General features: G+C 42.8%; 1 protein-coding gene across 7 annotated transcripts in view; it reads left to right on the top strand.

Moving 5' to 3' along the window:
* Positions 1-16,495, top strand: part of LOC108102148 — a 33,546-nt gene extending 17,051 nt beyond the window's left edge. For 6 of the 7 annotated variants that reach the window (XM_017206828.2, XM_017206830.2, XM_017206829.2 and 3 more), the window contains 3 exons: positions 4,540-4,643; positions 10,761-12,917; positions 13,517-16,495. In XM_017206828.2, coding sequence (XP_017062317.1) covers positions 10,890-12,917; positions 13,517-15,556 — 4,068 coding nt within the window. In that variant the 5' untranslated portion in view covers positions 4,540-4,643; positions 10,761-10,889 and the 3' untranslated portion in view covers positions 15,557-16,495. Of the gene's footprint in view, positions 1-4,539; positions 4,644-10,574; positions 10,681-10,760; positions 12,918-13,516 lie in introns of those variants that run through there. The other variant, XM_017206831.2, reaches the window with a different exon arrangement.
* The last annotated feature ends 3,873 nt before the right edge of the window (positions 16,496-20,368 follow it).

The raw sequence follows: 20,368 nt of genomic DNA, 5'->3' as shown, positions 1-20,368 counted from the left end.
GAGACCGATCTCAGTGGCATGACAGAGCCAGATAATCATTTAATGCCCTCCGAGCGGAACGCCCCTGGATGAAAACTGGTACGAGAGCTAATAACGTTGCGTTTTTTCAGATATAATATATATCCAGCTTCGGAATCGAGCTCACACTACTGCGAACAAACTTCTGGGGGCCTTTTGACTCCACTCCACTCGACTTGACGCTACCCTTGACTTTTTGGTTGTTCTTGTTTTTTTTTTTTTTTGCGTTTTTTTCTGCATTTTTTTTTACCGCCGCCCATTTGTATTTACCTTATTCGCTGGCGTTTCTCGGCTTTTCGGATTGACAGCTCTCGAGTGACTCTCGCAAGTGTTTTCGGGTTCGGGCGACACAATGCACCTTCCCCACCTGCAGCTCACACACACATACGTAAAAAACAGCATTATAAAGGGGCAGAAGGAAAGCATACTATAACGAAAACCATACCATAACATAACATACACCGCACGGCTCCTTTTGAGGCCTCGGATTGGAGGATTGGAGGATTGGAGGAGGCGACGAACTATTTCTCCCGTTAACATGTTCACTTCTCGAGTGTTTCCTTTGTGAGAATCGCTGACTTGACTGACTGGCTGACTGACTGTCTGCCAGTATGAGGCCTGGTCGCTCGCCCGGCCGGCAAAACTACTGACACCGCCATGACGGCTGCCTTTCAAAAAAAAAAAAAAAAAAAAAAAAGCGAAAAAAAAAGCGAAAAAAAAAGAAATACAAACCCAAACGCAAACGCGCTGAGCCCAATGCCAGGTCCCCAATTGCAGTCCCAGTTCCAGAGCCTGTCCTGTTTTCCTCCGTACGTCCCGCGACCAGTGTTGACAAAAGAGTTAGAAGCCAGAAAGCAGCTAACAAAACGGCTATCATTGGGTTGTACAACTAATTGGGGCTCTTTTTTCCACTTCAAAAAACTTACTAGCTGTTACAATAAATATTAATAAAATCATACATATTAGCTTGTATAAATGTACTAGTAAAATTTTAAAAACAATCAACAGTACTTAATTATCACTTATTCCTTTGCAACACTGAGCGATACTAAAACTGAAAATTTTAAACGTGTGAAAATAATTTTAGTTGTAAAAATGTTATAAAAAACATGAGAATATTCAATCCCCTACTATAATTTCAAAGCCAGTAATTGCTTTAAAAGGCGTATCGAAATACCATACAACATATGTTAAAAGTTTACGTCAATATCAAATTAAAATTTAATAGTCGAAAAGTGTAGAGGTTTTCAACAAAACTGGATAATAATATTATCCTAATTTTGGCAGAAAAACCGCCAGTTGAACAATCCCGATTGGTGGCCATATTTCAGTTGACAACGTGGGGCTTTCGTCATTAACCCCAAGGATTATGATTTATGCGGAGTTGTCAGCCCGCTGAAAAAGTTATGTTGTGTGTTGCTCAGTTTGTCTTCGATTCACCGTGGATCAACTGCTAATGGGTTGCCAGATCTTTTACCGCCAATAAACATTTATATACCTATACATATACATATAAGGAAGAAAAAGAAGAAGAAGAAAAACGGTGACAGGGACGGTTCACCAAAAGGGTTAATGCCGAAATTCAAAAGGCCTTAATGAAAAGTTCAGCTGATTTGACGTCCCACTCGAGAAATCGCTCGGTTGGCGCATTCAAGTCAAAGTCACCATTTGCCACGTCCGTCCATCCGTCTGTCCTATACTATAGTATACTATATATACGATTTATACGAGGTGTACGCCAAAAGCGGAGGAGAAACGACAAAAAGTCAACCTGGTCGAGAACGCGAAGTCGAATCCGTGGCACGACAACACGACATCGTTTTGTACGTCACTCAAAACGTTCGTGGGCTGTCAGGGAGACAGTTCAAAAAATGAAATATGTATATACACATTATAACAAATTCTAAAAGGAAAGACACAAGCACATGCACTCGACGAGGAAAGTCTGCTGCTAGTCAGACAGCCAGTCGAAGTCATTGATTGAACATTGACGTTCACGGCGGAAAACAACAACCATATCAGCTCGGCAAAAAAGCTCCCCTGTTGATGTCACTAAATTTCCAGGCATTTCAAATACCATTTTTATAGGGCTGAGGGTTACGGTTCGATTTGTTTTAAATTGCGTTGACATTTTCATGACCTACAATAAAAAAAAAGTAGGAAAAAATAACGAAACCCAAAGTCAGTATCTAACATTTTTTGACACAATCTAAATTTTCATCTTACAAACCATTCCATTTTTTTTTTCCACCAATTAGAATTCTATAAGAAAAGATCTATAAATATAGATCTATAGGTAGATTTTTATCATAAGAGTAATACAGAGTAGGTATTTAATTATCAAGTAAGGGTAATATGTTTTTCTCTGTGCAACATATATGGAGTAGATCTGAACTGGTCGAATCGTAAACCAAGTTCGATGCCTACACCCATACGGAGTGGAATTCGAAAGGGGGGTCCGGCTCTCAAGAGCCGGCGATGGCGATGGCGAATGGTGACGTTGCCTTTCCTTGTGCTGAAATGCTGAAATGATGACACGATGACACGGACAGCGAAACGAACACGGACATGGAGTCAGCAGACAGGGGTCGTCCGTGTGTCCAGACCGAGATGGAGATGGAGATGGAGACGGGAGAAGGGAATCGGAATCGGAATCGAAGTCGGAGTCAAAATCCAAGTGTCATTGTCATCGTTGTACATTTTGATTTTATTATTGATTCAATTACAATGTCAACGGGGCAGCAACAGTCGTGCTGGGCGGAAGGATCAAGACCGAAGTCGCGGCGGCTCTGGTCAAGGATGAAGAGCCACCAAGAAGGGAAATAAAAGCACCGGACACATGAAATATTCAGTCGAAATACCAGTTCATTAATCAATCAGCGGTTGGACTCAAAAATTGAAAAAAAAAAAGGGACTGTAGTTTCTGTACGATTTTCATTTTGGTTAAATGGGGTTGGGACTACGAAATAAAAAATACTTCAATTCTTTAAAGCCAAGTTTGGATTTAAGGGCAACTTGCTTATGTAAATGGTGTAAGAATGATTACATTAGTTCTTATCAATTTTCAAACAGAACCTGCTCATAATTTAAACATATTTCAAATCAGATGATGCAATACTATAGTCTTATCAGGCGGCTACGTTATATATAATATTTGATGGCTGACGATTTGGCTGGTTGACAGGCGCTGCTGTCACAAATATAATACGTGTACCAAGCTGATAATTCCGCTAATGAGTTGCACCAATGTTTGCACAGTTAAAACTGTTAACTGTCCAAGACTTAAGCCCACACGATAAGTAAACAAATACAAATTTCGGGGATCATATGCGAATGCCTGAAATACTCTGTTATGAGAGCTTAATAAATTATTATATTTTTGTTTAAAACCCCTAAGTTATCAAAAACAAAAGGTGACATCTGATAGTAGCTTAGGGATAATATTTTTTTGAGGGACAGGTTCTTTAAATATTTGCAGGGTACACGAATAGTTGGCACACCCATACACACATTGGTTTCTCTTTACAAACACACAATGGCCATCATAACTGACGTTAACACCTAAATGGTACTGCTAATAAGCCGTTTAAATTTGACTTCTTCTTTCTTCTCTGCAAGTGTGGTTTTTGTTGCCAGTGCTAATGGCAATAAAATGATTAGCTTGTTTAATTGGTTTTCATTTTTCGGTTTTGTGTCATACGTTATGTACAAAATCAGTGCTACCGTTTTGTCATTTTACCGGTTAGATTCGTCTTTCTTCAAGCATTCTTTGTACAAATTGCCAAAATCTACTTAAAAAAAAAAAAAAAAGAATTAGGTAACAACTTCGCCATTCAATTTTAAATAAACCTGGAGTTTATTAAATGACTTTCTGTCCTGAGTTTTAACACTGCTCTAGAGCTATTTTTTTTAAATAGACAACTTTCTATGAACTTGCAATGTGTATTCCAAATTCAGTAAGAGCTTTGCAGAGAAAAATTCTAAAATTCTAATTTTAATTCAAAGACAAGCGAAATACATTTTACATACATATTTAGATTGCTATTTAACTTTAATTGAAAACAAATATTTTGTACGCATTAAAAGAGTGAGTAGCACAGTCGACTTAAATCTTTTATCTAAAACCAATGTGACGAGTTTTGTGTGCCGAGGCACTTTGCACATTTTTCGTACCTTTTTAGAAAAGACTCGGATTAAATTTTATGGTCGTTTATTATATTTTGTCATTTGATTTGAATTAACACAGTTTCATGGGGAGGGAAGGGTTTTAACAATACAAATAGCGTTGACTTCGGGCCATTGCGGCAATCCCGCCGAATCGAAATCGATATTCGGAGGCTAAGAGATTTGGTTTTTGGCATCGATGTGTGAAATGTGTCGAATTGTTGATGTGTGCCCAAGAATTTGACATTTTGACGGACGTGTTGGCACAAATCATCAAAACTTGTTGTGAGATCGTGATCACCCAGACTATAGCTCTAACCACTCGCTTTTCTTTCCATTTTTTTTTTGTTATTATAGATCTGCCGTGGAACTGCTCTGCATACAAGACTTTGAAATATATACCTATATATATAAACAGCCACCACGCACTTCAGGAAGTCGGTCCATAAACCCAATAAGACGTAAGTAGATATATGTATATACATATACAAGTATAAATTTAAGTATATATAAAGGCTTTTCTCGACTTCCTCATACCGGTCACTCGACGACCATTTCGACAATGTCTCGGCAAAACTAATTTGTATATCTCTATCGGCCGACGAGATGACTACAGATTTGCTTTAGATACGGCCCAGCACACAATAGAGTCACAACGCTATTAAAAACTGATATAAATCTCATTAAATGCGATGCTTGTAGCAGATGAACAAAGCCGCCGCCTCAGTTTCAGTTTCAGCCTCGGTTTTATCATCAGTCTTAAGCTTCAGTTTTGTTTTTCTTTTCTTTTTTTGTTACTTTTTTTTTGGGTTTCAGCCTCGGCTCTTATTTTTTCAATCCGCAGTCTCCTTGCCTTTCCTTCAATCAATCGTTGATTTTGCTCCCGGCAACAAACAAGAATGGCTTTTGTGGTTTACTTGAGATCAGTTCGGCGTACTTTCAGCAGAGGCTCTTTTGGCCAAAAATGCCATGGCCAAGCCTATGCAAGCGATGGCTTCAGCCAGCTTCAATAGCCATATAGCCATGTAGCCTGTGCCAACCTGGATGGTTGGTCGATGGTTGGTCATCAACTCGGTGACGCCCCGAAAGCGATAAGCAAATAAACAAAAAAGCGGCCAAATCGCGACTGTCCCTTGGATCGATCGCTGAACGATAAGAAAGTCATTGTCAAAGTAGCGAAATACCAAGCAGATTCTCCATTGCCGTTGAAGTCTTTTAAAGAAAAACTGATGATGAACCAAAGACCTTAATTCAATAACATTATTAAGTTCGTTATTTAATTCGTGCCAAAAGCTAATCTAATTTTTGCCAAATATTGGAAAAGTACAATAAAGTCAAACGACCTTAAAATCTTCGAAATTGCTTCGCCAGAATTTTAATAAAGTTAAGAAGAAGAAAGAAAGATTGTATAATTTGTAGAGTTATAAAAACAATGGGTAATTGCTTAAATTGAAGACAATCAAAATTTGAAGTTGTACATTTATTTAATAATTAAATATTAGATAGATGAACCATTTCGTTACACTAAATAAGTTATGTGCCAGGAAAAATAGGAAATCACATTCCAAGATCCCGAATTTGAACCAAAACTCCCTGATTCTTCCACTCAAACGCTCCCATTCCGTTAAAAAAAAAAGGAGAATAAGGCAGATGCTACACAGAAAAGCCCATAGATCCAGTAGCCCCAACATCACACTTTCCATCCGATGATGTTGATGCGGCTTCGTGTCTGCGCTTGAGGGCTAACCGACCTATCCACTTAAAACACAGTCTAAGCCCCGGATTACGACCATTCTGACCATTCTGGCCGACTGAATCGGGCCGAGGTTTTCAGGGAGCCGGGGAGCCTATGGAGCCTTTGGAGCGGACCCCTGCTAGGCAGACCGACCCAAACATCACGTCTGATCGGCTGCGACAGTCGGCCGAAGTCCCAAGTAGCGCCAGAGCATACACTGACCGAAAATCCCGGGTACATTCAAGCCATTTGTGGTATTCGGAAAATTAAAAAGTTATTTTTTAAAAAAGTGAACAACTACAATATGTTTTGATATGTCACTTTACACTTATTTGGATTTTAACAAAGGTGTTCTGTGCAATACAAATTGTTTACTGTTTTTTTTTTTTTTTCATTGAAATATTTTTCATTCCTTTCTAATTCATCTATCTCATAGATAAGCTTTTCTTCGTAACCTATATAATATTATATATTTTCTGTAAGTGTAACTAAAGTTAGATTTCTCACCTGCTTGCCAACAATCTCTTAGTGTTTATCAAACGGGATGGCGTGATTGGTAGAAAAGTATGACAAATTAGCTCTAAAAGCATGTAAATATTAATAACCATAGAACAAAATGAGTGTATTATGAAGGAGAAACATTTTTCGACTTCAAAAAGAAGATATGAATTGGCAAGTTCTTCAGATGTTTAAGGCCCTGGAACAGACTTCAATGGGAAGTTTACTGGGTAAAGAAAGAAAACAAAGCATAGATAAATAAGAATTTTATATGGATCACCCAAAATCGAATGGAAAAGATATTCTAATACGCTTCAAGGAATTTATGATTAATTTTAATTTGTAACTTGAATATAATTGTAAGTTTCAACACCTTCCATTTCAAAGGCGAACTTTGAATGGTTCTCAGAAATGTTTTCTCTGCATTGATGCTGCATTTGTCGAGTAGCATTTGCAGACCCTTTTCCTTTGCCTTTTCCCTGATTTGGGTCCAAGTCCGAATCCAAGTCCAAGTCCAAGTCCAAGTCCAAGTCCAAGTCCATGTTCGTGTTCGTGTCCTGCGATTGAACACCGCTCGATGTTGGCGCTCTCTTCTGTGGTTTCTACCGGCGGGGCAACCGGCGGCTTTCGTCAGCGATCCCACAAGGGATTTGCATATTAAAAAACAAAACAGCAACAACAACAACAAATACTAAGGGGGAAAAATGAAAATAAAAAACGAGAACAGAGAAGTAGCTTTTTATTTTCCTTCTTTTTTTTGTTGTTGTTGCTGTTGAAATCACTTTGTTAAGCCCTGTGTTCGGCAGCAGTCGGGGCGATTCAGAGGCGTTCATAATCAGAACTGAAGTGCTGCCTTGGTGCTGGGACTACTGAAGACCTGGAGATCCGGGGGAGGGGACAGTGGACAGCGGACAGCGGTCAGAGCGGTATTAAACATCGGCTTTGACTTGCCAAACACACATATCTCATGTGCGGCAAGCCGTGTTGACACTTTTAATGTGTTTCATAAATAAATTTTTACAAAATAGAGAGACAGAGCCACAAACTTGGACACTGCCCCTTGTGATCCCTGGGTTCGATTTGGTTTTGGGTTTTTTGGATCGTTTTTGGATCGGCTTGGGACCGTTTCATTTAATGGTTGACATCTTAAAAAAAAAAAAAAACGAAAAAAAGAAGAAATTTCTGTTGTTCGAGTTTAACACGCATTTATGACCGCCGCTGCTTTATGACTTTGGAAATGCGTTATGCGTTAAGAAAATGCGCCTTATGACGGCTGCCGCCTTATGACGGCCGCCGATTCTATGCGATAAAGCCAATAATAATCATGATTGGTGTCTGGAATGCCATTTTTCTTCCTCCTTTGTTCGGTTCGCTGTGGATGCGAGTGAGCGAACAGCTCGCAGCTTAGCGGCAATTTTGTTATGAGACGAAAATGAGTTTCATGTGAAATACGAAATTAAAAGGAGTTCTCTCATCTCTCGGACAGATTCTCATCGTCGTCGTCGTCATCGTCGTCGTCGTCGTCTGTCTGCCTCGCCAGTCGAGTCCAAGCGCTTCCATAAATGTCGATGAAACTTTGGGATACAAATTGCCCCGAACAACATCGATTGAGGGTAACGAACATGTGACCAGTGTTCCTCAGTGGGATAATGAAGTTTAGTGAGGAATCCGTCACAAATTAAGCCTGATCCTGGGTAGCAGGCATATAAATCTTGCTCAACAGCCATTAAAATAATCCGTAGTACTCTAATCGCTTTTAGTAAGCAAGCTCAACTGACAACGTTTAATACAATATAATAAAATAAAATGTGTAAGAATGTTACATTTATGGGAAGTGAAGATCAAAGCAAATAAATTTAAATTTCACTTTCTTAACTAAGTAACTAACGAGTTATTCCAAAACTAACCAAATAGTTTATTATTAAACGATGCAAATATTTAAAAGTGTCATTGTGGAAACTGGTAATAAGAGTAAATAATAAAAATACAGCTTCCGTAGTGGGAAAATCGAGGCTGAAATGCTGTCCAACAACTGTGGACTATGAACCCTAATTATAGGCAGACAACAAAGCTCCAATAATATTCACTGCAAACTGTCACTTTTATGCAATCAGTAGTGCTCAGAGCAGATGGGTTCACATACACAGCACAGCACAGCTCTCGTGCACATGATGCTGAAAGGAGAACTGGTTTTGGTCAGAACACACAGATTCGGAACGTGTCAAATCACAAATACACAAGGCAAAATAAGTAAGAAAAAAATAAAAAAATTAAATATCAGCCGAAAGCAATTAAAAGCTGCCGTTGACGAGACTGTCGCGTCGTGCATCTCAGGTTATAAATGCCGGCAGAACGACAGCGACAATTCCTTATTCGCCAGTTGAACAGAATCCGTATGGAGAGCTGAGCAGAACACCACAGAACAGAACAGAACAGAACAGAAAGGTAATCGTAATAAATGTCATTACAACAACAGCAGCCCGAACAGGTGGCAATTAAAAAACAATTTGTATAGCATTTAAATTACTCGCCAAGATGACATATATCATGCAAAGTTCCCCAATGCCAAATGGCACCATCCGAAAGCAGACGAGAAATAAATAATGATAATAGGAGCAAATGTTAGCAGAAGTGGTATTTTTGATTAATATTTATGAAATGAGATTGGTCTGCATTTCTCAGGTTCTTGTTATATTTTCCATTATAATTTCTTGGGGAAACAAAATGCTTCTATTTAAGAAACTGCATGCCAATTATTGTTTAAGAAAAATAAGCATAGTAAGTTTTGAATTGAAAAACTTGCTATTGAATTCCAACGAAGAAAATGCGATCCCTTTTTTTATGAATCAAAAAAAACTTTCGTTGGAAATACTTTCGTTCTTATTTTATTGCAATAAAATATGGATCACTTGGAATATAATTATATTTGTCAATGTCCAATAAATACAAAGGTAAGTAACCATGGAATTCGTCGCGTATTCGAGCGGCACTCATCACATGGGATCATCAAGAGGTCGCGCGTAATGATCGCGATCTCTCGGCCTCGATCTCGATCTCGATGGAAGTGGAGTTGAATATCACGATCCCCAGATCCCCAGATCCCAGAGCCATATCGATCCGATCGTTCTGTCTCTGTCTCTGTCTCTGTTTTTGTTTCTGTTTTTTTTTCTGTTGCTCTTTCTTTCTTTTAGCTGGGATCGATTCGAATTCGTATTTCGACTTCGACTTCGATTCGGATGCGGATTCGGATCTAGTCGGGTTGGTGGGGTTCGGTTCGTATCTTATTGGATCGTCTGAAGATCGGCTCTTGTGTGGTGTGGGGCTTGGCTATGGCGGTGGATAAGAATGTGTCATGGGGACTTCAAGTGGCCGTAGACGACAGCGCGAAGAGCCGTCTTCTGCACACACCAGCACATTGTCATGTCACGCCGGGCTCTCCATACCCATATACCCATATACCCATTCTCATTCCCATTTTCATTTCCATTCGAATAATGTGTATGTGTGTAAGTGTGTGTGAGCGTGTGTGTCTGTCTACAAGTGTCCCTCTGCTCGCTCGCCGACTCTCCAGACGTGAAGTGTCCACTCAGAATTTGTCACATCATTATTCTTATTTTTATTTTCAATAATCATCTGTACTCGTGTATGCACGGCGTGTGTCTTGGGAGGTCTCGTTTGGTCTGTCCGTCCGTTTGTCCGTTTGTCCGCCTGTCCGTTCGTCTGTCCGTCTGCCAAGTTGCGGCCACTTCGTTAGGCGGGTTTCGGTGGAAACTCCTTGACAATGTTTGAGATGCAAGATATGTGTGCTATGAGGCGCTCGGACACGCTGCTCCCCAAGATCGTTTAATGCCACACACACACACTTCACTTATACTCATACTCACACCCGGTCGCCACAAACTTGGGCAAAATTAATTCAAATTTTACCAGGTACTGAAGGTGGTTCAAATGATACACACATGTGGCATTTCAGCGCGCCAACATTAGCAAGAATTTAATGGTAAAGTGGCAAACGAGTAAATTATGTAAAGATAAAATAAATGTTTAAAAATCTGTTTCTTTTTTAGTATTAGAGGTGGCTTTTGTTGAATCGATTGAAATGAAATAGTGTGCCTTAGAGCTTGACAAGTTTGTCAAAAGTCAAAGCAATTGTAATTAAGTACTGTGATATTTTGCTTTTACAAATTAAAGCCTCTTAACTCTTTTTTCGTTGCTAACCATAACATTACAATTTCTCAATGAGATCATTTGACGTGCATTTGTTGGTACACATATTACAGATATTCTTTATGAATTTGCAGCTTATCCCTTTAATGATGAATCTGTTGTGTTTTCTTTCTTTCAGCGCAACGACAAAAAATCAAGAAAAGGTGGAAGAACCCAACTGCACAGCACCTGAAACCTAAATGCCGCATCTAGTCTAATGTTTGGTCAGAAGTCTACAGATTAACTGCTGTTGTTCCTAAGCCGCTTGATGAATATTGGCCACGATAATAAACCGCACTTTCATCCGCATCCGCAGTCGCAACCGCATCCGCATCCTCAGCTGCCATCGAGCAGCAGCAGCAGGAGCTCCTCATCAGAAGCAGCAGCAGCAGCCGTCGATATAAATCGTTTGGCCGCCGCCGGCGATCGATCGATCAGTCCGTCGTCGTATCAGTCCGTGATTGCCGTTTCCGCTGCCGCCGCCGTCGCCGTTGCCGCCGCCGCCTCCTCGTACCGCCACCACCCACTACTGCAGCAAGGTCATGAGCGGCAGCAGCAGCAGCAGCAGCAGCACCACAATTCAGTTGCCAACCAGCTGCAACATCAGCAACAGCAACAGCAACAACACCTTTACCACCCAAATTTACCACCAAAAATTAGCAGTGAATCCGGTCATCCGATGGTGATGACCCCCAGTCGACGAACCTCACCAACCCTTCCGGCACTTTCGCATCAGCATCAGCATTCGCATCCCCATCCCCATCCGCATCCACATTCGCATCCACATTCGCTGCCCCTGGCGCTACCGTTGCGCCATCCCCTCAACCTGAATGCGAGCGGTCAGCAGCAGCAGCAGCAGCAGCAGCAGCAACATCATCTTCATCAGCAGCAGCAGCAGCAGCAACAACAGAATTCACCATCCCGCTCGCAAACGCAAACGCAGCAACCGCAATCCCAATCGCCGGCACAATCGATGAGCGCCCACTTTTCGCAGCTGGCCCACGCCCAGCTGCATTTGCAGAATCAGTTGCAGCAGAAGCTAAGCCGGAGCAGCGCTGGCAATTCCAATTCCGGGGGGGAAAGAGCGGGTTCCGGCAGCGTTGGCAATCCAGACAATCCGCTCAATCCGCTCAGTGATTTGCAGAATATGCAACCGTTTGATTTTCGAAAAATCAATTCGGCGGCGTTGGGTGCGTTTGCGGGTCCGCTGCCATTGCCGCCGAGTCCCACGGAATTCGGGCATCATCAGCAGCACCAGCACCATCATCATCAGCATCAGCATCACCTGCACCGGAGCAATCAGTTCTTCAATGCAATGGCGATGGCGTACCATTTGCCACCGCCGCCGCCGCCGCCGCCACCGGCGTCGAATGAGTCCCGCTCGCCACCGCCGCTGCCGCCGCCGCCGGGCGTTGGCCCCTATCCGCATCCAGCCGGTTCGGGATTGGGCTCCGGATCGGGTTCGGGATCGGGATCGGGATCGGGTTCGGGTTCGGGTTCGGGTTGCGGTTCGTTGGACGAGGGATCGGGCGGCAAGCGAAACAGCGATAAGGCAACCAATTCGAATTCCAGCTCCGGCGTAACTTCCCAGCGAATGACACGGCTGGCCTTGTCCTCCAATATGCGAGCCAGTCGAAAGACCCATTCACCTGGCAGCGCTGGATCGGGCGGAGGTGGCGGTGGCGGAGGTGGGGGAGGATCGTCAGGCGGCGGGAAACGGCAGTGGGGCACCATGCCGGCCAATTTGGGCACACAGTTCATCAATCCGGTGACCGGCAAGAAGCGGGTGCAGTGCAATGTCTGTCTGAAGACCTTCTGCGACAAGGGCGCCCTCAAGATCCACTTCTCGGCCGTCCATCTGCGCGAGATGCACAAGTGCACGGTGGATGGCTGCAGCATGATGTTCAGCTCGCGGCGATCGCGGAACCGGCACAGCGCCAATCCGAATCCCAAGCTCCATTCGCCGCACCTGCGACGCAAGATCTCGCCGCACGACGGACGCAGTGCCCAGCCGCATCCGCTGCTCCTCCAGGCGCCGAATGGTCTGATGGCCGGCCTGGCTCCCTTCGGTAGCTTCCCCCTGCTCACCCCGCCGCCGGACCTGCGGCACCATGCGATGGGTGGCTCCGGAGCGGGCGGTGGTGGGTCGGCGGGTGTGGGCGCCTTGGAGCTGAAGCACGGGCAGGATTATCTGCAGAGATCCTACCTGGATGCCGGGCGGTTCGAGGGACAGCGGCGGAAGATGACGCTGGAGAACGAACACACTGAGGACGAGGACGACGACGAGATCCTCGAGGTGGGTGCACAAAAGAAAAAGAAATAATAAAAAAGCTAAGCATTTTTCGACCTTCATTATTTTTAACCTTTTGATTAAACTGCAAAAAAGAAAAATGCAATAGAAAAGGTTTTCTAAAAGAAAGTGTTCAAGTGCACTTTTTTTCAATCGGAAAATAAATAGAAAAGATGAGAAAACACTCAATCCAAAAATAAAATCTGTTAGTTACGTATATATATTTTTTTTTTTTTTAATTCTAGGCCATTTTTCCGTTAACTTAACTTCATAAAGAATTCATAAAAGGTTTTAAATTCCCGTTAATCAATTATTCTTGTTGGCACCAAATTAAAAAAAATCTTTAAATGATCCAGATATCACACGAATAGACCCATATTACTCATCCGACCTGTAGGCTGTGTGAGAATTAGTGCTGTCTTAGAGTTTATGCGTAATATAATTATCTTTAGACGAAATTCTATAATTATCGATGCTTTAGTTAATTCAGTTTAGTTTTGGAACCAAACATTTCGAAGAAAACAGCCTACTATTTTGTAATGGGAAAGTGTTGTTGGTGGCCATTAAAAGTTGATACAATTTTCCATTGTTTATACGTTTTGCAGGTTGGCATCCATATGGCCGGCGATGACGATGACGACGAGGCTGATGGCGATGAGGATGACGACGACGATGATCCCGATGGCATTGTTGTGGTTGGCGATGAGCTCGATAGCATGCCGCTCGATCACGACAACGATCACGATAATGATAATGATAACGATAACGATAACGAGCATGAGAACGATAACGACGAGAGCGATGAGCGCTCAACGTCGGCGGTTTCCAGCCTGAGTCAAACCAAAGAGCAACCCAGTCCTCCGGGCAAGGCCGTTCTGTCCAGCGGCCTCGAGGAATGTCACACGCATGCCCATGTCTATGGCCATGCCGCCCATCACACACAGCACGCCCACGCCCACGCCCACTCGCAGCAGCAGCACGCCCTCGCCCACGCCCACCACTCGCAGCACGCCAACGCCAACGCCCACTTGCACGCCCACGCCCACGCCCATGCACTCGCCCAAATGGCAGCGAATAAACGTAAGCGCAAGAGCCAAAATCCAACGAGATGTCCCGTTCAATCGGACGAGAATTCCGGCGAGAATTCGGTGGACTACGATGTCGCCGCCGATTTGTCCATTAAGAAGGTGCGCCTGCCCGTTCAGGCCGCCGCATCCGCCAAAGAAACAGAGGTGGGGGAGTCGACCAAATCGATACCATCGCCGCCGCTAACGCCGTACGGTGATCTCAGGCCAGCGGTGGGTCTTTGTATCAAAACGGAGCAGGAGACCGAATCCGAGCCACCCGAACCGGAAACGGAATTCAAGAGGGAGCGGGTGGTGGAGGAACACGAAAGGGATACGGAAACGGAAGCGAGGAGATCGGGTGACGAAACGGAGGCGAAGGATCAACAACCGGTAACACCGGACACCAGTTTGGATCTTTCCCGGGCAGCGGCCGCCATCAAGTTGGAACCACTGGAGGAGATCGGCTACGAGGCGGACGAGAATCGGTATGTGCGCATCAAACAGGAGCTAATGGGCGGCGATGAGTCCTTGGCGGAGTCAGCGGCCAAGACTGCCAATCACAATAATAATAACAATAATAACAATAACAACAGCAGTGGCAATGGTTTGGTCGACGAGGATGAGCGCGAAACGGAAACGGAAGTGGATGTGGAACCCGAAACGGAACCAGAACCGGAACCAGAACCGGAACCAGAACCCGAAGCGGAACCGGAACCCGAGGTGCCCATCGACAAGGAGAACCCACTGAAGTGCACCGCCTGCGGCGAGATATTCCAAAATCACTTCCATCTGAAGACCCACCACCAAAGCGTCCACCTCAAGCTGCACCACAAGTGCAACATCGACGGCTGCAATGCGGCGTTCCCCTCGAAGCGCAGTCGCGATCGCCACAGTTCGAATCTGAACCTGCACCGCAAGCTGCTGTCGACCAGCGATGATCATGGTCTGTTGCATGCACCCAGTGTTCTGCCCACGGATCCGCTGCTCGAGCTAATGAGTCTTAATTTGAACAACAATAAGGTTGGTGGTGGTGGTGGTGGTTTTCCCCACTCAACGGTGGGCGGTTCGGTGGTGAATCCAGCGGTGGGTGTTAATCCAGCAGTGGGCAGCATCCAGGCGGAGATCCTGGCCAGAATCTGTGCCGGTGTCCATGCCCATGGACTGAATGTACCGCTGTGCTTCGAGGCGCTGCAACATCGATTCGCCGTGGGACACGGACACTCGTATCCGCTGGTCAACGATGGCAACGCACCGAATCCGAATCCCCGCCTGCTCCTGAGCCACGGTGGTGTGAGCAGTCCACTGCTCTTTGCCGGCCTGCCGCGAATGCCGAGATTTCCGCAGCTAACGCCGCACATGTTGGCCGGTAATCCGGGAATGGCGGCGGCTCTCAGTCCCTTCTGCCGACGAACTTCCTCCGATTCGAATTCGCAGCACTCGGTCACACCGCCGCCGCCCACGAAGCGATCCCGTTCGCGATCGGGGTCACCACATCCGGCCGAGGCAATCATCCCGGGCCTGGCCACCTCAAACACCGAGGAGGCGGGCCAGCGACAAAGTCCCGATCGCATATCATGACCATGTACCTCGTATTATGCCAAGGCCTTGGCATTTTATCACTAAGAGTGTCCTCATGTCATGCACACACCACACACACTCACGAACACACACACACACTTTGGAAAGTCAAATGCATCCATCTATAACATAGATTCTATATAATATATACACACATATATATCTATATAGAGTGCATTGCTCATGAAGATCGAGGATCGTCTGCCGCTCATAATACGAAATAAAAGCAAAAAATAAAATAAAAATGAAAATGAGAAATACTTTCACTTAGGCTAATGCTAAAATAAAATATTAGATGGATCAACTAGCATTTTTTTTCTATACTTAAATATACATATACTATATATATACAAATATATATATATGAGTCCCTTTTTTTTAAATTGTACTTATAAAGAACGGATGTTTTGTGTACAAGCGTCGTGTTGTAGAGAATTTATAAATGGCAAAGAAAATAACAAGTACTAAATAAATAAATAACGATACATATTGTTAGTGATACTCGATTATGTAAGTTAATAGCCACTAAGCAGCGCCTACTGGTATCGTGAATAATATTTTTTTTTTATTATTATTATTATTATTATTACTATCATTATTTTAACTGGAATATTAAGTGTGTTGTAAATGATATGGCGATGGCATTGGGAATGCAAAAATTAGATGAGTCAACGACGACGAAACGCTTGATATGAGGAATCGAACAAAATTTGATTACAGATCGATTACAGATTTATCGAATTAGGTAGGATCACTCATTCAAAGTCCTCATGATCCAAATCGAAAAAAATGATGTTTTGTTGTTTTTTTTTTATTACAAACAAATCCTAAAGTAATTATGTAGTCGGTTAGTTAGTTCTGAAACAGTAACCAGACAAATACCTTCAACTCATATTTAAGCTATATATGTTTGCAATAAAATATCTGAAAACTCTTAAATCTCTGTCTTGTAATTGGGGAAGGGAAGAGAAGGGCGTTTGAAAGCTCAAATTACATGATGGACTTCATGATATTAAGCTGGATTTAAATATACAATCTTTTATGAAATGGAATATGCGGTCTCAACTTCAAAATACTGCATACAAAACTGAAGGAATTTACTGTGCTACAATTGCATAAATCCTCCTCTATTTTCTGTAAAAACGGAGCGTTTTCAAAGCTGACAAAGTTTCTTTTATCCATTGTTGTATTCCCCTTAAAAGGAATTGTTTTTCACTGTAAAAAGACTTGAATATACCTTGTAAGTAATAAAGTTTGCAGGTCAGTTTTTTTAGATTTCAAATTAAAAAGGAGGCCCATTATTATCCTTAAAAACCTGATATAAAAAGATAGTCCCTTTACCATTTTTCTAATCATTGAATTATTTATGCTCTTTTATGGAGATACATTTTTATGTAGAAATAAACTAGAATAGTGTCCATCTTATCTTACTTCGGTTTCACTTTAAACTACTGTTGCTATTAAAATAACGAATTTTACAGTACGTACTCCCATTTAACGGAAAAGGGAGATACTCCGATGAACTTGAGCGCAGTGGGGCGATAGTTACACAGAAGAAGTATTGCAAATTGTTGATAACAATTAGGATTGCAGATAGCTAAAATGCATGAAGGTGGAAGTTGGCTTTTGTTTTCCGTCGTTTTTTTTTCGCAACGAAGAAGGGTTGATTCCCGCAAGCCGTTTAATTTTAGATCGATTAAGGGAAGCTCGTAAATTTTGCTGCCCCGTTCAGCGAGGGCGTCAGTGGTGTCCAAATAAATAAATGCAGTGCCAGTATCTGCAGGCGGAACATTGCAGGCAGGCAGGTCGGGTTGGGTCGGGTCCGTAAGGTGTGCTCCGTATCTTATATGGGTGGATATGGATATATATAACGTACGTACTAATATGTATATGTATAGAGTATGTAGATGTATATGGGTGCCATCTATGGGATACATGTGTGTGGTATGTGGTGTGTGGTGTGGTTGGCCATGTCACAACCCCTTGGCCAACCCCAAAGAATACTGGCTATATAGCACCGACACCGACACCATTGCCATCGGCATACAGCCATCGCCATATAGCCATATAACCCATTACAATGACCTCCCCCTTTTTTCCTTTTCCTCCCTATCTCCTTCTATTTTTTTTTTTTTTTTTTTTTTTTTTGAGGGCAGGAGCTTGTGTCTAGAAAATAGCTGTGCCGAGCCTCGGTGTGGTGCAATTTATTTAAAGTAACATTTTAGTGTTTCCTTCCGCTGAAATCCGCTCTCTTCCTTCCTGTTTCGCCAGGACTCGGTTCGGTTTTGGGTCCCTCTGTCTGTGCCCAGTGCTCTGTGCCATATCCACTGTTCACTGTTCACTGTTCAGAGCCATATTCTGAACTATGGGTGCCCGGACTCTTGCCTCTTGGCGCCCGGTCTCAAGTTGTACGGGGGAAAACAACAGATTGTGGGTAAATAAAATTGCCACAATGTTATCGTTGAGCCAGAAGCGAACACGCAGAAAACAAGCAGCAGGAACAGCAGACACAAGGCACGGTAATGTATTTTCCCTTAAATGCTTTTCACTCCTTTAAGCTTTGTTCAAAATCGAACAGTACGCATTTGCAAAAGTGGTTTAATTCAAGCGTTTAATACAATTAAATGCATAGAAAGGGTTGCTTTCAATTTCAAGATGTTTCTACATGCAAAACTTTTAGGAACAGTTGTAGATAATAAGATAAACCTCGAACAATTGACACTTTTATTCGATTGAATGAAATAAAAACTTGACAAATAACACAACTAAAACAATTGTGCAAATATATAAGAAACCACTTCTAATTAAATACATTTTCTAGGGTAATTTGAAGCAAATTGAAGCGAATCTGATTCAAAAATAGTTTGAACTGAACCCAAAATTTGTTGATTGATCGCGGGAGTAAGTTCACTGTTGGGCAAAAATCGTTGCATCCAGATACCGATTTCGTTTCTTTTGTTTATCTTTTCCTTCTTTATTTATTTATTTTTTTTTTGTTGCCTTTGCAGTCGTGGACTTACTGCATTTTTAAGTGCACCTGTCGTGGAGTGAACGTTAACCCGAGTCTAATTCAGATTCAAAGGCCCCAACAAACGCATACCAGCAGTCGAGCAGTCGAGGAGCAACCCAGCAGCCGGAGTTCTCGTAAACGAGCAGTGTCATCATCGGCATCATAGGCATCTTCTGGCCGGCTGCCACGACTCCCAATCGTAATTTAATGCTGGCGGTCAATAGCATTACTGCAGCAACTGCTGCTGCTGCTGCTGCTGCAACTAAAAACTGCAGCAACAACAACAGCAACAAAAGGCTTATGAACAAAAACAAAAAGCGCAGAAAAAAAAAGGAAAAAAAGCTAATCTGATAATACAGAATTGAAAGGGGCGGTCACGGCACGAATTTTGCTACACGCTCTCGATACGATGGCAGTTCTCCAACGCCCCAACATCCAACTGAACTGAACTGAAGTCCAGCGATTGACGTTGGCAGCATCGTCAACCGAACTTCTTCTTCTTCATCCTTCATATTGGTATAGTGCAGTATATATAGTGTATAGTATAGTATAGTGGTAGTAGGTAGTATAGTGCATCAGTGCACCGCATGCGGCTCTTAAAAAACAGAAGGGATCGATGGTCAGACGGTGAAATTGCCTTTGGCCGGGGCTAAAGTTGGAGCTCAACAAACTCCACGAATGCAATGTACCTGTGTGATAGAAGGTTGCTTCAGAAGCACCACAAAAAAACAACGAAAATAACAACAACAACAAGAACAACAACAACAACAACAAGAACAACAAGAACAATAGCCACAACACAAAAGTAGCAGCAACAACACCATGGGTCCTTATAATCTTCTGCGAGATTGATGGCATGGGACCAGATGTCAATAATTCAGAGCAATGGCGGTGGTTCACTGTACCCAATAGCAGTAGTTTACTGTACCCACTGCAATAGTTGCAGTCAATCGCCAGCGAGGAACGCGGTGAATAATATATATAATATAATGCCATAGCGTTTGATATTTCGTCTCAAAAGGAAATGACTAAAAAATGTTTATCGTGATTTCAGAAAGATTGCAAAGTCCAGTAGGAATGTCTCCTGGGGATTTTTCTGAATTAATTATCAATATCATGATGATCAATAATTTTTGTCCTTATAGTTTTGAGTCTATTTAAGATAACAAAATTAAATTCAATTAAATAAAATTATTATAAATCAAATAACTTTTGTAAATACTCTTAAATAGTTTAAAAATCAATTAAAATAGACTCGAATTTTCAAATTTTCGACCAGATCAAGGAGGTTTTCCCCGCTTTGAGCCAACTTGGGTCACTGCTGCCATGAAACGAAACTAGCAGAGGAGCAAAGAAAGGGATTAAAAAATCTGCTCAGCTCAATTATAAAAATTCATCCCAATCTCAATTCCCGCGAATCGTCGTCGTCGTCGTCGTCGTCGTCCCAGGCTCGTATTATTGCCATTCTGGCCTCACATCTTGGTGATCCCGATTCACTCTGCGTTTTGCTGTGGTCATTCGTCATTTAAAGTTCGCTCAGTCACACAGACACAGCGTCCGGTTTCCCAATCTTCAGCAGAAGAAGACCCAGAAGACACCATAATCTTGGCGATGCCCAGAGAGTCCCCACAGTCGCCGTCCAATTCGCAATTCGCAATTCGCAATTCGCAGTTCGCAAGTCTCAGGCTCAAGTCCAGGTCCCCAGTCATTGACACTGATATGTGTGGCTTTTGAAATGACAATCAGCAATTTGCTATTCGGAACCGTTTAAAGTAATTTATTTTTTACCCCATCCAGGACGA

The sequence above is a fragment of the Drosophila ficusphila genome, unplaced genomic scaffold, assembly GCF_018152265.1.
Source record: "Drosophila ficusphila isolate 14025-0441.05 unplaced genomic scaffold, ASM1815226v1 contig_197, whole genome shotgun sequence".
Classification (NCBI taxonomy): Eukaryota; Metazoa; Arthropoda; class Insecta; order Diptera; family Drosophilidae; genus Drosophila; species Drosophila ficusphila.
Note: the sequence above shows the minus strand (reverse complement) of the source record. Positions and strands in the feature narration are given on the sequence as shown.